The sequence below is a fragment of the Paroedura picta genome, chromosome 3 (assembly GCF_049243985.1).
Source record: "Paroedura picta isolate Pp20150507F chromosome 3, Ppicta_v3.0, whole genome shotgun sequence".
Classification (NCBI taxonomy): Eukaryota; Metazoa; Chordata; class Lepidosauria; order Squamata; family Gekkonidae; genus Paroedura; species Paroedura picta.
Genome location: NC_135371.1, coordinates 65212417 through 65233934, shown reverse-complemented (window position 1 = coordinate 65233934; position 21518 = coordinate 65212417). Strand labels below are relative to the sequence as shown.

General features: G+C 43.3%; 1 protein-coding gene across 6 annotated transcripts in view; it reads right to left on the bottom strand.

Annotated features, from left to right (window-relative positions):
* The window catches only part of CDHR4 (cadherin related family member 4), a 72950-nt gene that overhangs the window by 13363 nt on the left and 38069 nt on the right, over nt 1–21518 (bottom strand). For 5 of the 6 annotated variants that reach the window (XM_077326108.1, XM_077326103.1, XM_077326104.1 and 2 more), the window contains 6 exons: nt 18667–18803; nt 18334–18517; nt 17538–17688; nt 17110–17212; nt 1488–1694; nt 406–545 (listed from right to left, as the gene is read on the bottom strand). In XM_077326108.1, the coding sequence (XP_077182223.1) occupies nt 406–545; nt 1488–1694; nt 17110–17212; nt 17538–17688; nt 18334–18517; nt 18667–18803 (922 nt within the window). The remainder of the gene's footprint in view (nt 1–405; nt 546–1487; nt 1695–17109; nt 17213–17537; nt 17689–18333; nt 18518–18666; nt 18804–21518) is intronic. The other variant, XM_077326106.1, reaches the window with a different exon arrangement.

Sequence of the window (21518 nt, the reverse complement as noted above, 5' to 3'; positions counted from 1 at the left end):
GACAACTGAAGGGAGGAAATCAATCTATAATGAAAACAAAAACCCAGCAGAGATGCATGACAAAAGTGAGGGAAGACACTTGTGTGTAATAGGTCATAACAGGCTAGGGTTGGACCTTAGTGGCACAAACCTATGATTCAACTATATTCTTGGGATCCAAGTATCATTTCTCTGAACCCATCAAAATTAGTAATATTCTTCCATCCTAATATCTATTCCCATATAGACCCATGAAATAAATGTTTCCGTTTGGTTTGGGAAAGGACATAAATATCATGAGTTCAGGCTTCCAAGCTGGACTGGCTCCCCATAAACACTGGGCTCCAATAAAGGGCACTAGAAGCCACCACTATCACCATCCCCATCTTCCTTGGGCTCTTTGGATGTTCCCCATGTTCCACTTACCTGTACATTAATGGTAATGTTACACCGTGTTTTGTGCTCCTCTATTGAATTTACATCATTGTCCACATCCTTCAGGCTGATAGTCAATGGATATGATTTCCGCTTTTCATAGTCCAATGGGCCCAATACATACAGATTTCCTGTGCCAAACATACAAGACTATTAATGTTAGTTACTTCATATTAGTTACCTCTTGGAACAGTAAACTTTTATTAGAATCCCAATTTCCTCAGTCTACCTTAATTTGACTGAGATCATATAGTTCTTTATGTTAATATATGAAGTGATCTCAAGTATGACCCCCAAAGGAGTGAAAATATACTATAAATATTCTATAAATCCTGGGACACTGGGTTAGATCAATCCAGTTTTTTCACTCTACCCTGCCCAGTTCCTCCCCTTATCACAGTTCCTATCACCCATGCTTTTTGCCCATGATGATCTCATGATCTCCAGAGTAACTTACTGGGGTGATCAAAGGGAACCCTCCATTCCTATTTCACTAAGTGAAAAGCTGTGTGGAACCAACTCATTGTCCACAAGATAGCCAAAGGAAAGCCCTCAGAAAGTTGGCAGGATCAGGATTCAGTCCACTAATAACAGCAATTTTATTTTTGTAACCCACCCTTTCTGTGTATAACTAAAATCTCAAGCATTATTTCTATGGGCTTGTTATATAAACTTGTAATACTCTGATATAGGCTTCATCCCATGACATACATACAGCCTCAGGAGTCATGAAAAACAAATGATTATTTCATTTATAAAGTAACATAAATGGACCGCATCATGATAAAAGGCTGGTAGCCCAAGCCAGGCACCACTGAACATGAACTCCACTCAAGTATGCCCCTTAGCACCTCTACCATGCTTGACACTAGATATGAAAGGGGATGAAACCCTCTTCTTAAAGCAAAATGAGATCAAGGGGAAGGGGTGAACCTAGATATGTGGTAAATAAAGCCTGGAGAGTGGGAAAGTGTCATGTGATAAATAAATAATTAATAAATAAAGCCTGAGAAACAGGACAGTCAGAAGATCTTATCAGTAAGCCTGCAGGGGCCCTACAATTATACACCTACCTGAATGACGACCAATGTAGAAAACATCTTGTGTTCCAAGGATGCTGTATTCAATTTTGTTGAAGGGATAGTCTCGGTCAGTGCCATTGACATTGGCAAAACAATCTCCAAAGGTAGCATCCTCTGGTATACTGAAGGAGAGCTGTCGTGGACACTCTGGCTGGTATTCATTCACCCTGCTTGCTGTCACTAGCACTGCTATTCTGGCTGAAAGAACAGGTAGAAAAAGAAGTTCAAGAACATGGGTGACTAGAGTTGTAGCAGGCAATAATGGGTTGGGGTGTTTTGGCTCTCACCTGAGCACCTAACCTGTATAGTAACAAACAAAGATGAGGATAGTCAGTTCTTGTGGATTTTTAATTGTATGTTGTTTTTATTATTACATGGCAGTTCTGGGAATGGTGCTTTCAAAAGGCTCAGATTCAATGAATTAATAACCTACCCAGGTATGTAAATTTGAAAATAGTAAACAAATAAATGTTGTTGTTGATGATGATGATGACGACAGATTCATAGATTAATAGAGTTTGAAGGGACATCCTGGATCATCTAGTCCAACCCCTGCACTATGTAGGACACTCACCTCCCTATCGCTCATCCATTGTAACCTGCCATTCCCTTAAGCCTTCACAGAATCAACCTCTCCATCAGATGGATATCTAGCCTCTGTTTAAAAATTTCCATAGATGGAGGACCCACCACCTCCCGAGGAAGCCTGTTCTACTGAGAAACTGCTCTAACTGTCAGGAACTTCTTCCTGATGTTTAGATGGAATTTCTTTTGAATTAATTTCATCCCATTCGTTCTGGTCTGTCTCTCCGGGGCAAGAGAGAACAACTCTGCTCCATCCTCTATATGGCAGCCTTTTAAATACTTGAAGATGGTTATCAAATCCCTTCTCAGTCGTCTCCTCTCTAGGCTAAACAGACCAAGCTCCCCCAACCTTTCTTCATATGTCTTGGTCTCCAAACCCCTCACCATCTTTGTTGCCCTCCTCTGGACACGTTCCAGTTTGTGAACATCCCTCTTCAACTAGGGTGCCAAAACTGAACACAGTACTCCAAGTGAGGCCGAACCAGACCAGAGTAAAGTGGTACCATCACCTCCCATGATCTGGACACAATACTCCATTTGATACAGCCCAAAATCCTATTTGCATTTTTAGTCACCGAGTCACACTGTTGACTCATGTTCAATGTATGGTCTACTAAGACTCCTAGATTCTTTTTGCACATGCTACTGCCAAGGCAAGTCTCCCCCATCCTATATTGGTGTATTTGATTTTCCTAGCTAAATGCAGAACTTCATTTTATTCAGTTTAGTCCACTTCTCAAGCCTATCAAGATTATCCTGTATTCTGATTCTGTCTTTGGTTGTGTTTGCTACTCCTCCCAGTTTAGTATTCTCTGCAAATTTTATTTATGGCATTCTTGGAAGAAACTTCGGCATTCGATCCATATCAGTCTGGCTTTCGACCTGGCCACGGGGTGGAGACGGTGCTGGTCGCCCTGTTGGATGACCTCTGTCGCCAGCTGGATAAGGGCGGGTCGGCAGTGCTGGTTCTTCTGGACCTGTCGGCCGCTTTTGACATCGTGGACCACGAGCTGTTGGTCCACCGCCTTGCCGGCACGGGGATACGGGGCACAGCGTTACGCTGGATACGCTCCTTTCTCCAGGACCGGACCCAGAGGGTTGCAGTGGGAGATGAGTTCTCGCATTCCTATAGACTCCCTTGTGGGGTCCCTCAGGGTGCGGTCCTCTCCCCCACATTATTCAACATCTTTATGCGCCCTCTGGCCCAGCTGGTACGGAGTTTTGGACTGGGTTGCCACCAGTACGCTGATGACACCCAGCTCTATCTCCTCATGGACGGCCGCCCGGACTCCCCCCCGGAACCATTCGCCAGATGTTTGGAAGCAGTGACAGAATGGTTCGAGCAGAGTCGCCTGAAACTCAACCCCTCCAAGACGGAGGTCCTGTGGCTGGGACGTAGGGGGCAGGACCAGGAAGCGCGCTTACCCACCCTGGCAGGGACGCAACTCACCATCACGTCCCAGGCCAGGAACTTGGGTGTGGCCATTGATGCCTCCCTGACTTTGGAGGCGCAGGTCAAAAAAGTAGCGGGCCAGGCGTTTTTCCACCTTCGCCAGGCCCGACTATTAGCGCCCTATCTGTCCCCCGAACACTTAGCCACAGTGATCCATGCAACGGTCACCTCCAGAATAGATTTCTGTAACTCGCTCTACGCGGGCCTTCCCTTGTCCTTGATCCGGAAACTTCAGCTAGTGCAAAACGCAGCTGCTAGGGTCCTTACTGGCACATCTTGGAGGGCCCACATCCAGCCAGTGCTGAGGCAGCTGCACTGGTTGCCAATTGCTGCCCAGATCCGGTTCAAGGTTCTGGTTCTAACCTTCAAGGCTTTACGCGAGTTGGGACCCACATACCTGAGGGACCGCCTATCGCCCTATGCCCCTCGCAGGGCCTTGCGCTCTGCGGGTGAAAACCTGTTGGTCGTTCCCGGCCCTAGGGAAGCACGCCTGGCCTCGACCAGGGCCAGGGCCTTTTCGGTCCTGGCCCCGACCTGGTGGAATGAGCTCCCGGGAGAGCTGCGGGCCCTGTGGGATCTTTCAACATTCCGCAGGGCCTGCAAGACGGAGCTCTTCCGCCAGGTTTATGGTTGAGGCCGGGGCTGATAATAGATCTATGCCTCCCCCGGGGACTCGGGTTCTGGACCCGAAGCAAAACATCATCAGGACCTCCTCTCCACCTGCTAGTAGTGGGAGGGAGGGGGGGAGTTGAGCTGCCATTCTTGCCATGCCGGCAATATTGGCAATGTTATTATTGTTTTATGGGGTTTTAATGGGGAATTGCGATATTGTTACCCGCCACGAGCCGCAAGGGAGTGGCGGGCTATAAATCTAATAATAATAATAATAATAATAATAATAATAATAATAATAATAAGTATCTCCTCTAAACCCTCATCCAAATCATTTATAAATATGTTGAACAACACAGCCCCCAGGACAGATCCCTGGGGAACTCCACTTGTCACTCTTCTCCAAGAGGATGCTGAACCATTAACAAGTACCCTTTGAGTACGATCTGTCAACCAGTTATTGATCCATCTGACAGAATTAGGATCCATACCGCATTTTACCAACTTGTCAACAAGAATATCATATGGAATCTTATCAAACGCTTTACTGAAATCCAGATAAACTATGTCCACACCATTCCCCTGATCCAGCAAGGTAGTCACTTTCTTGAAAAAAGAGATAAGGTTGGTCTGACATGATTTGTTCTGGCGAAACCTGTGCTGAGTCTTAGAAATCACAGCTCTCAAGGACTGACTGTTTGATGATTTGTTCCAAAATTTTGCCAGCTACAGATGTCAAGCTGACAGGTCAATAGTTACCCAGATCCTCTTTTTTCCCTTTCTTGAAGATGGGGACAACATTTGCCCACCTCCAAACATCTGGCACCTCACCTGTTCTCCAAGAAGTATCAAGAATAATAGACAGAGGTTCAGAGATTACATCTGCAAGTTCTTTTAGTACTCTTGGATGCAATACAACTGGCAGAGAAGACTTTGTTACATGTAAAGAAACTAGGTGTTTGTGTACTGCCCCAACAGTGATCCTAGACAACCATTCCCATCTCCCCTGTTGAGTTAATTTTTTTCCACATTGAACACTATTTCCCTCATAAGAGAAGACTGAGGAGAAATAGGAGGTAAGCAGTTCAGCCCTCTCTTCATCATCTTTAACCGCTCCTAGCGGAGTGGATAAAATAATTCGTTAAGGGCACCAATAGTGGGCCCTGTCTGTGATGAGGAAGGGTGCCCATAGGCCCCTTCCCCCGGACTGACTAATCGGGAGGCATGAAGCGCCTCCCGATCCGCCCCCCTTCCTCCTCGCCCGCGGCCGCCTGCCCGCTGCCATTACTTGCCTTGCCTCCGCCACGGCAAGTCGACGCCTCACCACGACGCTGCGGCCTCGCCTCCTCGCCTCCTCGCCGTCACCTGCCAACAATGCTCGACACGGCTCTAGCTCACCCGCACCATGGGGGGGGGACGACCCGCGCCGAGCCGTGCCATGCACGCATCGTCTCCACCAGGGTAGGTCGCCGACTCACCGCTACGCCGCAGCCTCGCCTACTTGCCACGCCCGCCTCGCAACAATGCTCTACACGCCCCCAGGTCGACCGCGCCACGGGGGGGGCGATGAGACAAGCCGCGCTGCGCCACAGCGGCATCGGCCCCACCGACTCCTGGGGCCCGCACAAGCCGTGCACCGCCGCTCTGTCCCACCCCACGGCCACACCGGCCCCGCTGACTTTGAAGCCCCACTAGCTCCCGCTGCATTAAGACTGCAGCGGGCTTATTCACTAGTCTGTTATAATTTCACTTTCTTATCCTCGCAGTAGTCCTACCATGTCCCTACTCTTTTTCTTACTTGAAATATAACTAAAAAAGCCTTTTTTGCTATGTTTAGCACTTCTTGCTAGTCTAAGCTTATGTTGAGATTTAGCTTTTTTAACAGTCTCCCTCCCCCTTCAAGGATCGCTGCCTTGTTGTGGCAAGGGGGCTTGCGTAGTTCAGTGAAGCTATGAGCTATACCGTGCAGGGCCACCCAAGACGGACAGGTCATAGCGGAGAGCTCTGACAAAAGGTGATCCACTGGAGAAGGAAATGGCAAACCACTCCAGTATCTTTGCCATGAAAACTCTATGCCATGAAAACTCTATAGTTCCAATAGGCATAACGATATGACGCCGGAAGATGAGCCCCTCAGGTGTCCAATATGCTACTGGGGATGAGCAGACGGCTAGTACGAGTAGCGCCAGAATGAATGAAGCGACTGGGCCAAAGCCGAAAGGACGCTCAGTTGTGGAAGTAACTGGTGGCGAATAGACAGTCCGATGCTGTAAAGATTTTTATTCCATGAATCAAGGCAAGCTGGACGTGGTCAAACAAGAAATGACAAGACTGAACATCGACATTTTAGGAATCAGTTAACTAAAATGGACAGGAATGGGTGAATTTAATTCAGATGACCATCAGGTATACTACTGTGGACAAGAATCTCGCAGAAGAAATGGAGTAGCCTTCATAATCAATAAGAGAGTAGGAAAAGCAGTCTTGGGATACAATCCCCAAAATGACAGAATGATCTCAGTTCGAATCCAAGGCAAACCATTCAACATCACAGTGATCCAGGTCTATGCCCCAACCACTGCTGCTGAAGAGGATGAAGTTGATCAGTTCTATGAAGCCCTACAACACCTTCTAGAAGCAACGCCAAAAAATGATGTGCTTATCATCATGGGGGATTGGAATGCTAAAGTAGGAAGCCAAAAGATAACCGGGATAACAGGCAAGTTTGGCCTTGGAGTACAAAATGAAGCAGGGCACAAGCTGGTAGAATTTTGTCAAGAGAATACAATGGTCATAGCAAACACTCTTTTCCAACAACCCAAGAGACGACTCTACACATGGACATCACCAGACGGTCAACACAGAAATCAGATTGACTATGTGCTCTGCAGCCAAAGATGGAAAAGTTCTATCCAGTCAATAAAAACAAGACCAGGAGCTGACTGTGGTTCAGATCATGAGCTTCTTGTTGCAAAATTTAGGCTTAAATTGAAGAAAGTAGGGAAAAGCACTAGGCCACTCAGGTATGAACTAAATCATATCCCCGACGAATACACAGTAGAGGTGACAAATAGATTTAAGGAATTAGATCTGATAGACAGAGTGCCTGAAGAACTATGGACGGAGGTTCGCAACATTGTACAAGAGGAAGCAACTAAAACCATTCCAAAGAAAAAGAAATGCAAGAAATCAAAATGGCTGTCTGAGGAAGCTTTACAAATAGCTAAGGAGAGAAGGGAAGTGAAAGGCAAGGGAGAAAGAGAAAGATACACCCAATTGAATGCAGAATTCCAGAGAAAAGCTAGAAGAGATAAGAATGCCTTCTTAAATGAACAGTGCAAACAAATAGAAGAAAACAATAGAATGGGGAGGACCAGAGATCTTTTCAAGAAAATTGGAGATATGAAGAGAACGTTTCATGCAAAGTTGGGTATGATAAGGGACCAAAATGGTAGGGACCTCACAGAAGCAGAAGAGATTAAACAAAGGTGGCAAAATTATACAGAACAACTATACAAGAGCGAGCTTAACATCCCTGATGACCACAGTGGGGTAGTTACTGACCTGGAGCCAGACATCCTGGAATGTGAAGTCAAATGGGCCTTAGGAAGTCTGAGCAACAATAAAGCTAGTGGTGGTGACAGCATTCCAGTTGAACTATTCAAAATCTTAAAGGACGATGCAGTAAAAGTGCTACACTCAATATGCCAGCAAATTTGGAAAACTCAACAATGGCCACAGGATTGGAAAAGGTCAGTTTACATTCCAATCCCAAAGAAGGGCAATGCCAAAGAATGTTCAAACTACCGCACCATTGCACTAATTTCTCATGCTAGCAAAGTTATGCTCAGAATCCTACAAGCTAGGCTCCAGCAATATGTGGACCGAGAACTTCCAGAAGTACAGGCAGGATTTCGAAGAGGCAGAGGAACTAGAGATCAAATTGCCAACATACGCTGGATCATGGAGAAAGCTAGGGAGTACCAGAAGAACGTCTACTTCTGCTTCATTGACTATGCTAAAGCCTTTGATTGTGTGGAGCACAACAAATTGTGGCAAGTTCTTAAAGAGATGGGAATACCAGAGCATCTTATTTGTCTCTTGAGAAATTTATATGCATGTCAAGAAGCAACAATGAGAACTGAACATGGAATCACTGATTGGTTCAAAATTGAGAAAGGAGTTCGGCAAGGCTGTATACTGTCGCCTTGCCTATTTGTATGCAGAGCACATCATGAGAAATGCGGGATTAGAGGAGTCACAAATTGGGATCAAGATTGCAGGGAGAAATATCAACAACCTCAGATATTCAGATGATACCACTCTAATGGCAGAAAGTGAAGAGGAACTAAAGAGCCTGTTGATGCGAGTGAAGGAGGAGAGTGCAAAAGTTGGCTTGAAACTCAACATCAAGAAAACAAAGATCATGGCATCCGGCCCTCTCAATTCCTGGCAAATAGATGGGGAAGAAATTGAGATAGTGACAGATTTTATTTTCCTGGGCTCCAAGATCACTGCAGATGGGGACTGCAGCAAAGAACTTAAAAGACGCTTGCTCCTGGGGAGGAAAGCTATGGCAAATATAGACAGCATCCTAAAAAGCAGAGACCCTGCCAACAAAAGTGCGTTTAGTCAAGGCTATGGTCTTCCCAGTTGCAATGTATGGCTGCGAAAGTTGGACCATAAGGAAGGCCGAGCGTCAAAGAATTGAGGCTTTTGAACTCTGGTGCTGGAGAAGACTCTTGCGAGTCCCTTGGACTGCAAGGCGAACAAACCGGTCAGTCCTAGAGGAGATCAACCCTGACTGCTCTTTAGAAGGCCAGATCCTGAAGATGAAACTCAAATACTTTGGCCACCTCATGAGAAGGAAGGACTCCCTGGAGAAGAGCCTAATGCTAGGAGCGATCGAGGGCAAAAGAAGAAGGGGATGACAGAGAATGAGGTGGCTGGATGGAGTCACTGAAGCAGTAGGTACAAACTTAAATGGACTCCGGGGAATGGTAGAGGACAGGAAGGCATGGAGGATCATTGTCCATGGGGTCGCGATGGGTTGGACACGACTTCGCACATAACAACAACAACAACAAAAACAGTCTCCCTACAATTATTGGTTATTTGTTTATACTCATCCTTGGTAATCAGGCCTTTTTTCCACTTCCTAAATGGCTCTTTTTATTCCTCTTAGTATCAGGGCTTAAAATAAATAATCAGAAATCTAAAATTTTGGCACTTAATATACAAAAGAAGGATCAAATGACTTTAGAGGCAAAAACAAACTTTAAAATAGAGAAGAAAATTAGGTATTTAGGAGTAGTAATCTCTGATAAAAATAATACATTGTTTGATAATAATTATAGGAAAACTTGGTGTGATATAAAACGAGATTTGGACAAATGGAGGAATTTACCACTGTCTCTGTTAGGTAGAATTGCAGCTATTAAAATGAATATTTTACCCAGATTGTTATTTTTATTTCAGGTAATCCCTATAATATCATCTGAGAAACCATTTAGAGATTGGCAAAAGGAATTATCAAAATTTATTTGGCAGGGAAGGAAACCACGAATAAAGTTAATAAATTTGTTTAATAGTAGAGAAAGAGGTGGATTGAACTTACCAAATTTAGAACTGTATTATCATGCTGCAAGTTTTGTTTGGATCAAGGACTGGTTAACGTTAAGAAATAATTATATTTTAAAGTTAGAAGGTCATGATTTAAAATTTGGTTGGCATGCATACCTCTGGTTTGGAAAGCAGGAATACATCAAACATTTAAAAATCATTGTATAAGGCAGGCACTGTTTAGAACTTGGTCTAAATATAAGAACCAATTGTGGCCAAAAATTCCATACTGGGTGTCGCCACATGAGGCATTATATGGTAGGGAAAAATGGCACTCAGAGGAGTATCTAAAATATAAAGATCTGTTAGATTACTCTGAACAGCAAATAAAATTTAAACAGAGGGAAGATATAACAGTAGCAAGTAGTACCTGCAATTGGTTTCTATATAGACAGTTATATGACAAATTCAAAACTGATAGACAGGTTTATCAGTTTGAAAATTTAAAAAATGAGGCTGATCTGTGTATATATGAACAAGAAGAGAAATTAATTGCAAAGATCTACAATATGTTACTTAAAAAAGACACTGAGAAGGAAGTGATAAAAGAATCAATGATTCGTTGGGCACAAAATATAGGGCACACTATTAAGCTTCAGCAATGGGAGATGGTATGGAAAAGAGATATAAAATTTACATTAGCAACTAATATAAGGGAAAATTACTACAAAATGCTGTATAGATGTTATTTGACTCCGGTATTATTGTCTAAAATATACAAAAATGGTTTACCAAAATGTTGGAAATGTAAATTGGTTGATGGTACTTTTTATCACCTTTGGTGGACATGTCCAGAGGACAAAAAATTTTGGGTACAGATCCATCAATATACTCGGAAAATAACAAAGCTTGACTTGAAACTTAAACCAGAATTATACTTATTAAATATTTTGGATCCTGAAATAGTAAAAGCAAGGAGAATACTATTACTTTACATGATTTCAGCAGCAAGAATAATTTATGCTCAATACTGGAAAAATGAAAAAATACCAAGTGTAAATGAATGGTTGGATAAGGTTAAGGAGTATGCAGAATTAGATAAGTTAACAATATTAATGAGAGACCAAATGCTAGATAGTTTTATAAAAAATTGGGAGCCATTTGTAAATTATCTTAAAAGTAATAAGGTAAATGAGAGTAGTATTATTGGTTATGTTGAATAAATTAGTTAAGACAAGGATGAAGTGTATTCTAAAGTAAACATTTATTAGTTGTAAATATGTATTTCGTCATATTATTATTTTAATTAAGGACATATATTATAATTATGTATGGTCAATGAATGATTTAATTGTGAAATTTGGATTTTCAATAATATTTTTTGTGCATGTGGTATTCGAAAATTAAGGAACCTGATTTGTAGATGGTTGGGGGTCTTTCCTAAATGTTTTTTGTTGTTGTTGTTGTTATTGTATGTTTTTGGTTTGTGGGGGAGGTGTCTTTATTATTAGTTGTTATTGGGGGTTAAGTGGTGTAGGTAGTAATGCTTTATAGATTTTGTGTCTTTTGTGTGGTTGTGTAAAACTTTCAATAAAAATGTTAAGCAGCTAAATGACTCTTTTTATTCCTCAAATAATTTGACAGCTGTTTATGGAGCCACCTTTGCTTCCTTAGGCTCCTTCCATCTTTCCTTCTCAAGGGAATGGTTTGTGATTGACCCCTCAGTATTTAATTTTTAAAAAACTCCCAGCCCTCTTGGACTCCCATCTCTTTCTGACCACGGGACTCTATCCAACATACCTTTAAGTCTGTTAAAACTGGCTTTCCTGAAGTCCATTCTATATGTCCGACTACTTAAAGGTTTTCTCTTTCCCACAATTGAAAATTCCAAAAGCACATAGTCACTACTAACAAGTGTGCCCACTACTTCCACCTCATCTACCAGTTAAGAATTTAACGGAGTTTGTATTTTTAGCAGAGTTGGTCTTCCAACAGATATCTGGGTAATTGAAGTCACCCATGACCACTGTTTCCCCCTTCTTTGAAAATTGTGTTTAATAATTGGTTTAAACACAGGTCACATGACACGCTCAGATTTTCCAATCTCTTTAGAGCAAAAGAGGCTTGCAGGTTGAGAGGATGCACTTATGACTTACTTTCATGAAGCCAGCTTCTTTCCTCCCAGTCAAGTTTACGTCAGGTATTTGAGAACAGCTGAATGGAGAAATGATACTGGGAGAGACTTTGTGGGGAGGTGAGCTGGAGAGAAGGGCTCCTTTTACTCAAAAGGTTGGGCACTCTAGCCTCCCACTTTATACACAATTGATGCAGATCCAGGTGCAAGCAGTGTGGTGATGCATATGCATAGAGTTGGCTGATTCTGCACTTACTTTGTTTATTCCATCGTGGATCCTGCTGAATTCAGATTGATTTGAACTTGGGTCTTCCTCTATCCCCTCCCCCATTGAAACAGAAAGTGTTCTGCATGTGATTAGGGAATCTCAGAAGGGAGGTGAGCCAAGCAAAGCAGGAGCCTCTTTCTTTCTATTCTTGAGGGGGGGATTGGAGACAGCAGAGGAGGGGGAATAAATCCAAGAGGAAAATCTCTGCCGAGAAAAGTTAGGGCTTCTGGAGCTTCTGCTGAGAGAAGTTAGAGCTTCTCCTTTAAGGGAAGACTTGCAACCTGGGAATGAAAGACACCTTTGAATTGATGCCCTGGCCAATCAGGGTTTTTCTACAGCATTGGAGGCTTGGCAGCAAGTTATTTCAGGGAAAGCTGGCAGGTGCAGGCTTCTTCATGCCAATTTTTCAAATATTGAGGGTTATATCCACTCCAGGATATTGCAGGGGAAAGGTAGGCTCACTCCAGATCAATCATGCTTGTTGCAGATGAAAAATTTAAATTGCCCAAAATCAAAATGGCAATCGCATTCAGTGTAGACGGCAGGGATTGAATCGACCTGGGATTAGAATAAAAGCTCCATGCAGATTCAGCCTTGGTGTGGCTTAGTGGTTAGATAGCCGGGCTTAAACATGAAGCTTACTAGACCAGTCACTCTCTTTCAGCCTAGCTTATCCCACAAAAGTTCTTTGGAGGATATAATGGGAGATGGAAAGTTCAGGGAGAAATCTAATAGATAAATAGACCTGTAAACATCTTATTCATGGATCTGCATTATGGATATGTACATGTTCAAGGGTGGACCAGATTCTGGAAAGGCATGACTTACAACAAACCAATAAAATAGCTATTTTTCTGCAATTTTATGATGGAAATAAATGTTAAATTATTTTCCTAATTTATTTATTCATTTATTTGATGACAGCAGCTATTACAGCACAAGCCACTGTGCAGCGTTTCTCCAGTCTAAACCCACTGATTTCAGTGGGCATAGAATGGATTAACTCTGCATATTATTGTATTGAAAGGTCACCTAAACCTACTAGGAATATGAATACAGATATATTCCTTTGCATGTCATTTTCTAAAATAGTTTTGAACACCCAGCAGATTTTGGGTACATTTTCCATATTTTTATGTTATTTATTTTCTTAGAATCATAGAGTTGGAAGGGATCTCCAGGGTCATCTAGTCCAACCTCCTGCACTATGCAGGACACTCACAACTACCTGCTCATCTTCTGTGATTTTGAGAAGCTTTACACTTAAATCGATTGTTATGTGTACCATAACATGGGCCCCTTGTGGCGCACAGTGGTAAGGCTGCAGACATGCAGTCTGAAAGCTCTGCCCATGAGGTTGGGAGTTCGATCCCAGCAGCTGGCTCAAGGTTGACTCAGCCTTCGATCCTTCCGAGGTCGGTAAAATGAGTACCCAGCTTGCTGGGGGGTAAACGGTAATGACTGGGGAAGGCACTGGCAAACCACCCTGTATTGAGTCTGCCATGAAAACGCTAGAGGGCGTCACCCCAAGGGTCAGTCATGACTCGGTGCTTGCACAGGGGATACCTTTACCTTTACCATAACATAGTTGCTCCACAGCCTTTGAGGGTGGTCTACACTTGGCTCTCTATTTGTTTTGACTTTTTCAAAGATCACATGGAGTTGTTGCTTGTCCACAACATATTTATTTAGTAAACTGTCTTCTTTCATGTGGGGCAAGTACTAAGGTCAAATCAGCTTTTGCCAACAATAGCTTTTTGATTGCCTCTTTCAGTACATTAACCAGCATGGTAATGCATCCCTTGAAGTCTTCCTTTCCAGAACTGTCAACACTCTTGATTTGTTCTCTGCAAACTAATACAGTCATTATGTTATGTTCCTCTGGATGTTTTCAAAAGAAGCACAACTCTTTTGCAGTCAGCTACAGCTTTAAAAATAGGTGATTTCTAAAAGGTCCACAGTTCATTTTCCTTATTGTTTAACAAGGATTTTAATGCTATACAGCTGTTGAGGGGTGGTAGCTCCCTGTCCTACATCTTGGTTACAATTCAGCTACAGTTCAGCTAATCTGAGCTAGAGGTAGCCAGCTCAGGCTTTTGACATTCCTGGAGATCTGGGGGCAGTGCCCAGGGAGCGCAGAGTTTGGGGAGAGAGCTCAGAGATCTCCAGGCCCCACCCAGAAGTTGACAAGCCTATCTGAGTTCAGTGAGGAAGCATGCGATTAAATCATTTCCACTCTGATCAATGAAACCTAAAACACTTGACTTTGCTTGGATTTCAACCCCCCTGTACATCTATGTTACATCTGGCTTTGTTTGCTACCAGATACTTTGTTGATTGTTTATTGATCACTGTTCTTTGATCACTATGGTCCCAAGCAACTAAAATCTAGGGACTTAATAGTTTCTCACTGGCAGTCTTCAAGCAAAGGTTGGATACACACTTTTCTAGGATGCTTTAGGATGCTTAGGGCTAATCCTGCGTTGAGCAGGGGGTTGGACTAGATGGCCTGTATGGCCCCTTCCAACTCTATGATTCTATGATTCTATGATTCTATGATTCTTCTTCTGGAGAAAACTGTGGAGGCACACAAAAGCTAGAAACAAAGGCCAGTTTTTATATATCCTATTCCCAAATGGCAAATCAATATAAACAACACTTTGTTGTTTCTTCAAATTTGTGCATGTATAGAATGTGGACTTCAGTGGAGTACAAATTTCCTTTCTATCCAATCAGTTTTTGGAGGACCCTAGCAGGAAACATGGTCCCAACTTACAGAATGAGGAGGAAGGGGAACTGCTATCTGTTCTTAAGAATGCACATGTGCACTCAAATTGATATATGTCCCTTGATTCCACTACTGAGCAAGCATGGAACTGTGTATTGGCTTGCAATTCAGCATCCAATGGGTTAAACTGGGGTATCCATGGTAAGATCTTCACATGCAGCCAAGAAGAAGAAGAAGAAGAAGAGTTGGTTCTTATATGCCGCTTTTCCCTACCCGAAGGAGGCTCAAAGCGGCTTACAGTCGCCTTCACATTCCTCTCCCCACAACAGACACCCTGTGGGGTGGGTGAGGCTGAGAGAGCCCTGATATCACTGCTCGGTCAGAACAATTTTATCAGTGCCGTGGCGAGCCCAAGGTCACCCAGCTGGCTGCATGTGGGGGAGCGCAGAATCGAACCCGGCTCGCCAGATTAGAAGTCCGCACTCCTAACCACTACACCAAACTGGCTCAAGGGTGTAGATAGTGGAGGGGGCACATATTAGGGCTGTGGCACTGGACATGAGTGTTTTGTTTTTGTTTTTTTGCTCTCTCTGCACCACTTGCCCTTGGTGGCTTTGGATCTGGAGAACCAGGTGTGACTCCCCACTCCTCCTCACATGCAGCCATCTGAGTGCCCATGGGCCAGTCACAGCTCTCTCAGAACTCTCTCAGACAAACCTGACTCACAGGTTGTCAGCCCTACCTACTTCACAGAGGAGAGGGAAGGTAGGCCACTTTGTGACTCCTTCGGGTAGTTAAAAGCAGGGTACAAAAAACAGCTTGTTTCCTCTCAATTGAAACTGCCTTCCCTCCAGCATAGGTTAAAAATATAAGTACACTGCTAATAACTCTTTCCTCTCTCTGCTAGGGATAAAAGCAGTCCAGGAATATATTGATCAGAGAAACAGCACAGTGGACATGCTGAAGCCCCAACTAATGTCTACCTCCTTTCCCTGGTATGCAAATTCTCATGTCCTGATCACTGACCATCCTATTTGGACTCTACTCTGACTTCTGAGTTTACTAAACATTTTCAAGAGTCTTGCCATGAGCCTTAAAAGGTAAAGGTAAAGGAAAAGGTATCCCCTGTGTAAGCACCGAGTCATGTCTGACCCTTGGGGTGACGCCCTCCAGTGTTTTCATGGCAGACTCAATACGGGGTGATTTGCCAGTGCCTTCCCCAGTCATTACCGTTTACCCCCCAGCAAGCTGGGTACTCATTTTACCGACCTCGGAAGGATCGAAGGCTGTGTCAACCTTGAGCCAGCTGCTGGGTTCGAATTCCCAACCTCATGGGCAGAGCTTCAGACTGCATGTCTGCTGCCTTACCACTCTGCGCCACAAGAGGCTCTTTGCCATGAGCCTTAGCTTTTTTAAAAAACAAAACAAGTTTCTAGTCCTTCTGTTTGCAAAAGCAGGCTTAAAACTGCATGGTCACTGCATGTACCATTGGATAGCCGTGATCTCTGATGTGTAACAGTCTCAAAACTCAGCAATGGGAGTATTGGGATGTTTGGTTAATTCAGCAGAGTTTGCCAAGTCATAAAAGCATGATACTAGAGAAAGAGGAGAGGTCAGAGGACAACTCCCAGGTAAAGACAATGAAAGGCATCCCATTCAAGGGGGTAACATTTAGAACAATATAGTGCCTCCCTCCATGTCCATGCACCTATTAGCACAAGAAATGTCTGTGAATGTAATGTGTAGTTCTGCCATCAATCCAAAATCCAGTTTATTACAAAACATCTTGGACACAGGCTTCTTACTGCCAAGGCCGAATACATTTTGAAGGCAATCCTCTTGATTAGCGGCAATGTTAGATGAGGAAAAGTAATCTCTAAGAATGCTGAGCAAAGAATTTGGGTTGCCTCAAAGAAGCATTTGATTTTTTTTAACACAAGCACCAAATCTGCACAACTTTACCCATAATTTAGCTCTGACATTCGCATGTGGTTGCCCCTTACTTGCATTAACTTGGCTCTCAGATCCCAATTCTAATTTATATCCTAGCCCTCCAGGCAACAGCCACAGACATTCCATCTTTATCTTTCCCAATAAAGCTACAAACTTTATTTGTACAGCACAGATAATACCACTGAGAGGTCATTTCTGCTTTCTCACAGCAAGCTGATCCTTTGCTTAATCTGTTGGTGCCTATGTTCGGAATTAAGAAAGCCAAGTTCCAATGCAACCCTGGTAATAGTCTTAATGCTACAATGGAAAGATACTCACTGGTTTGTTGGGGGTTTCCACTGTCTGTCACCAGAATGGTGGCCCGGTATTGGAATCCAAGACTGGCCATGGCTACAGAGTCGCAATCCAAAGTGGTGTTCACCTGCCAGAACCCACACACAGTGCTCAGAACCTTGTAGCCATTAATCCACAGGCACTAAGCCCCAACTGAAGCAAATAGAGCCCCATGCTAAAGAGAAATTCTCCATCTGCAAAGAGGACAATCAGTCATACATCTTTTCCCTCTACTACACTCAAGGTACCAACAATATGTCTGAAATCTGCACTCCCCCAAGGTGCAAATTTCACTAAATACTGCAATGCTGCCTGGGCAGGTAGATCCACGAGGATTTACTGAAGCCTTTGCTTATCACCCCCCCTCCCCAGATTTTATAGCAATAAGGAAGTGATCCATTCTGAAGGCTCACCTGCAGCACATTACCTTCCATACGAAAACTATTAGGAGGGATCTGGCTGTTCTCCATTTGGTACCGAAGAGTTCTATTGTTACTGTCTTTATCAATACAAGACAGAGTTGTCAGGCTCATTCCAGTGGGAGAATTCTCTGGAATCTCAGCTCTGCGATTAAACAGCATTCGCTAGTTACAACAAGGGTTAGAGGATGCAGAAAGGCAGAAAAATATTTGATTTTGCCTGTCTCCATTTTTTAGAAGCTAACAGCATTTCACTGTTGACAGAAGGGAACAGAGCACAAGCATAGCAAGGTGCCCCAATAAAATCATAGTTACTGATCTGCTTTGCACTTAGATTTAGTATCTGTCTTTAATTTCTTTAACTCTTAAAATCTTTAGATCAAAGATTGCCTTGGCTCCTAACTAGTGCAATAATTCATAGTCTCAGAGAAAGTCTTTGTACCCATAAAATGTTTTGTACTGACTCAGAGCCAGCTTGGTTAGGAGCGCTGACTTCTACTTTGGTGAGCCGAGTTTGATTCCCTGCTCCTCCTCCACATACAGCCAGCTGGGTGACTTTGGGCTCGTCACAGTCCTGATGAATCTGTTCTGACCGAGTAGTAATATCAGGGCTCTCTCAGCCTCACCCACCTCACAGGGTGTCTGTTGTGGGGGAAGGGAAGGGAAGGCGAATGTAAGCCGCTTTGAGACTCCTTCTGGTAGAGAAAAGTGGCATATAAGAACTAACTCTTCTTTGTTGTCATATTCTTCTCCTTCTACTGAAATACTCAATTAGCCTCCAGATACTTACACATAAATAGCAGGTTGGCACACAGGTCCTTGAAGGTTCCGGTATTGAACAGTAATGTTGACAACGATGGTTGCACTATCTGTGGGATGGAGCATATCATAGGCTCTCACAATCAGCAAGGTCTCAGCCAACTCTGGATTGCGGTACAAATCTAGGTTGTACGTATTCTTAATCTCACCCGTCTCTGCATGCAGGAAAGAGAGGCTGGAGTAAACCAGACTTAAGGGGCCGTTCAACAGAAGACAGACATTGTTTGAAGGTTATGTTGCTGGTCACCCAGCCCTCCCTGAGGCCATGTGGATGCCATGTTGCCCCCACTTGGACCACCCTTACCTGAGTTAATGGTGAAATAGATTGTTTTTGGAGATATGATCTCATAAAGCACATGTCCTTCTCCATGGGCATGGACACGTGTGATATTCTGGAGGGGACCTGTGTTTTCAAACACAGAGACTGCTGTCGATGATTCCCTGAATCAAAAATAAAGCACGGTAAGTCTACTACTAAGTCAGCAGCCCAAATGAACCCTGTTGTCCACCTGGGCCAGTAATATTTTAAAGTCACAGCTTGAAAACTGAGTATGAGCAAAGAACTTTAATAGCAAAGATATCAGACATGTTCAGATAGGAGTCTTGGCTGATCAGTGCAACATTCACAATGTGTATGACCAGATGATGATGATGATCATGATGATGTCATCTGTTCAGTCGTGTCCAACCCTTGGTGATTCTATAGGAAAGTCTTCACCACGCACCCCTGTCTCTGACTGCTTCTTTTAGTTGGTTTATGGTCATGCCTGTATTGGCTTTGATGGTGTTGAGCCAGCGGATCCTTTGGCGACCACGTTTCCTTTTGCCGCTGACCATTCCAAGCATTAATGATTTTTCTAGTGAGTTTGATTGCATGATGTGTCCAAAGTAAGTGAGCTTTAGCCATAATATCTTCCCTTCTACTGACATAGTTGGTTTGCTCCTCTCTAAAACGATCTTGTGGGTAACTTTGGCTGTCCATGGTATTTGCAGCATTCGTCTCCAACACCGTAATTGGAAAGCATCTATTCTCATCCTGTCTTCCTTCTTCATGGTCCAGCTTTCACGTCCATAGGTTGTTATGGGGAAGACAACGGTGTTGACTAACCGGCACTTTGTATTAAGGTTGATATCCTTACTCTTCCATATTCGCGTCATGCCTAAAATTGCGTTCCAGCCCAGTGTTATTTGCCGTTTAATTTCATGGCTGCATCCACCACTTGGATTGATCAGAGAGCCAAGAAAGATGAAATCATCAGTACATTCAATGTTCTCGTTGTCAGTTGTGACTTTGGTGCTACTGCCAGTAGTTGTCATGATCTTGGTCTTTTTGATATTTAGGTATAGTCCCATCTTTTCACTTTCTTCTTTTAGTCTCTTTATCAGAGTCTTCAGATCACACTCTGATTCAGCAAGGAGTGTTGTATCATCTGCATAGCAGAGATTATTGATGTTATGACCTCCAATTTTAACTCTGATCATAGATTCTTCCAGATTAAGCTTCCACATAATTACCTCTGCATAATGGTTAAAAAGAAAGGGTGACAAGATACACCCTTGTCTCATTCCTTGGCTAACCTTGAACCAATCAGCGCAAATTTGCAGTGTGGTCTCGGATGCTGCAACCATGTCAAAAACCAGCCTGGACATCTGGTAGCTGAGCATCAATGGTTGATTTGAGATGGTTCTGGATGATCTTCAATAAGATTTTACTTGCGTGGGAGATCAGGGCTATAGTTCGAAAGTTTGAGCAGATGCAATTGCATCTTTGAGCAGATGCATAACCTTTCTTTAATAATGGAATAAAACAGAACTTTTCCAGTCTATTGGCCACGTGCCAGTTTCCCAGACTTTTTGGTATAATGCTGTGATTGCTGCTGGTGGAACAGATCTGTGTAGTTCTCCTGGAATGTTATCTATGCCAGGAGCCTTATTATTTGGGAGCTGTTTCAGAGCCCAAATCACTTCTTCTTCCAATATAGGCGGTTCCAATTCATGTCAGGCGTTTTTGGCTGGTGACTGAGGCACCTTAGTGTTTGCATATAATTCTTCTGCATATTGTCGCCATCGATCCTTGATGTGGGTTTGGTCAGTCAAGTTTTTCCATTCTTGTCTTTGATGGTCACTTTACGAGCAGTGAAAGTGCTCTGAACCTGTTTCACATGAACAAAGAGGCTTCTGGTGTGACCTCTAGTACACTTCCAGTCACTTGATTCGTTGCGTCCAATATCCTGTCTAGCAGCACATTGAAAATCTGCATTTAGCCTCCTGAATTCATCTCTCATGCCAGCAGCTTTTGCTGCTCTTCGCTTTTCAGAAATTTTGATGGTGTCAGATGTTAACCAATTGCATCTTCTTTCCGGCTTTTTGTATGGCATATGTTCTAAAGCTGCTTCTATGACATTAGACTGAAATTCCTGCCACAATTCCTTAGGTAGCTTCTCAGTAGTATCAAGCAGTTCGAATTTGTTCTTCACTTCTATGGCACATGTTGGCGGAATCTTGGTGACATCAAACTTCTTTGGGGGTACATTTTTCCTGATATTACGTAATCTGAGTTTCAACTTGGCCACCAACAGTTCATGATCAAAGCCACAATCTGCTCAAGGAAATGTTTTTACAGCTAGAACAGAGTTCCGCCATCTCTGACTGCAAAGGATAAAATCGATCTGATCACAATGTATGGAATCTGGAGATGTCCAGGTGTATAAATGGCATTTTGGTTGTTCATAGAGGGTGTTAGTGATAGTCAGTTTGTTTTGCTGACAGAACTGGATAAGTCTGTCACCAGCTTCATTTTGCTCACCTAGTCCAAACCTACCTCAGATGCCCTGTTCTTGTTGATTTCCAACTTTGGCATTGAAATCCCCAATAACATATATCATGTCCTTTTGAGGCACCTGTTTAATCGTTTCATGCACTTTCACATAGAAATCTTCGATTTCATTTTCATCAGCGGCCATGGTTGGTGCATACACTTGTACAACAGTTGTGTTCATTGGCTTTCCCTGAATTCGGATTGACATAATTCGGTCATTTACTGCTGTGTAACTTTCCACTGCATGAGCTATCATCTTATCCGCAATAAAGGCCACACCATTTCTTCTGATACTGTTGTGACCAGAATAGTAAACTGTGAAGTCTTCTGGGTCAGAC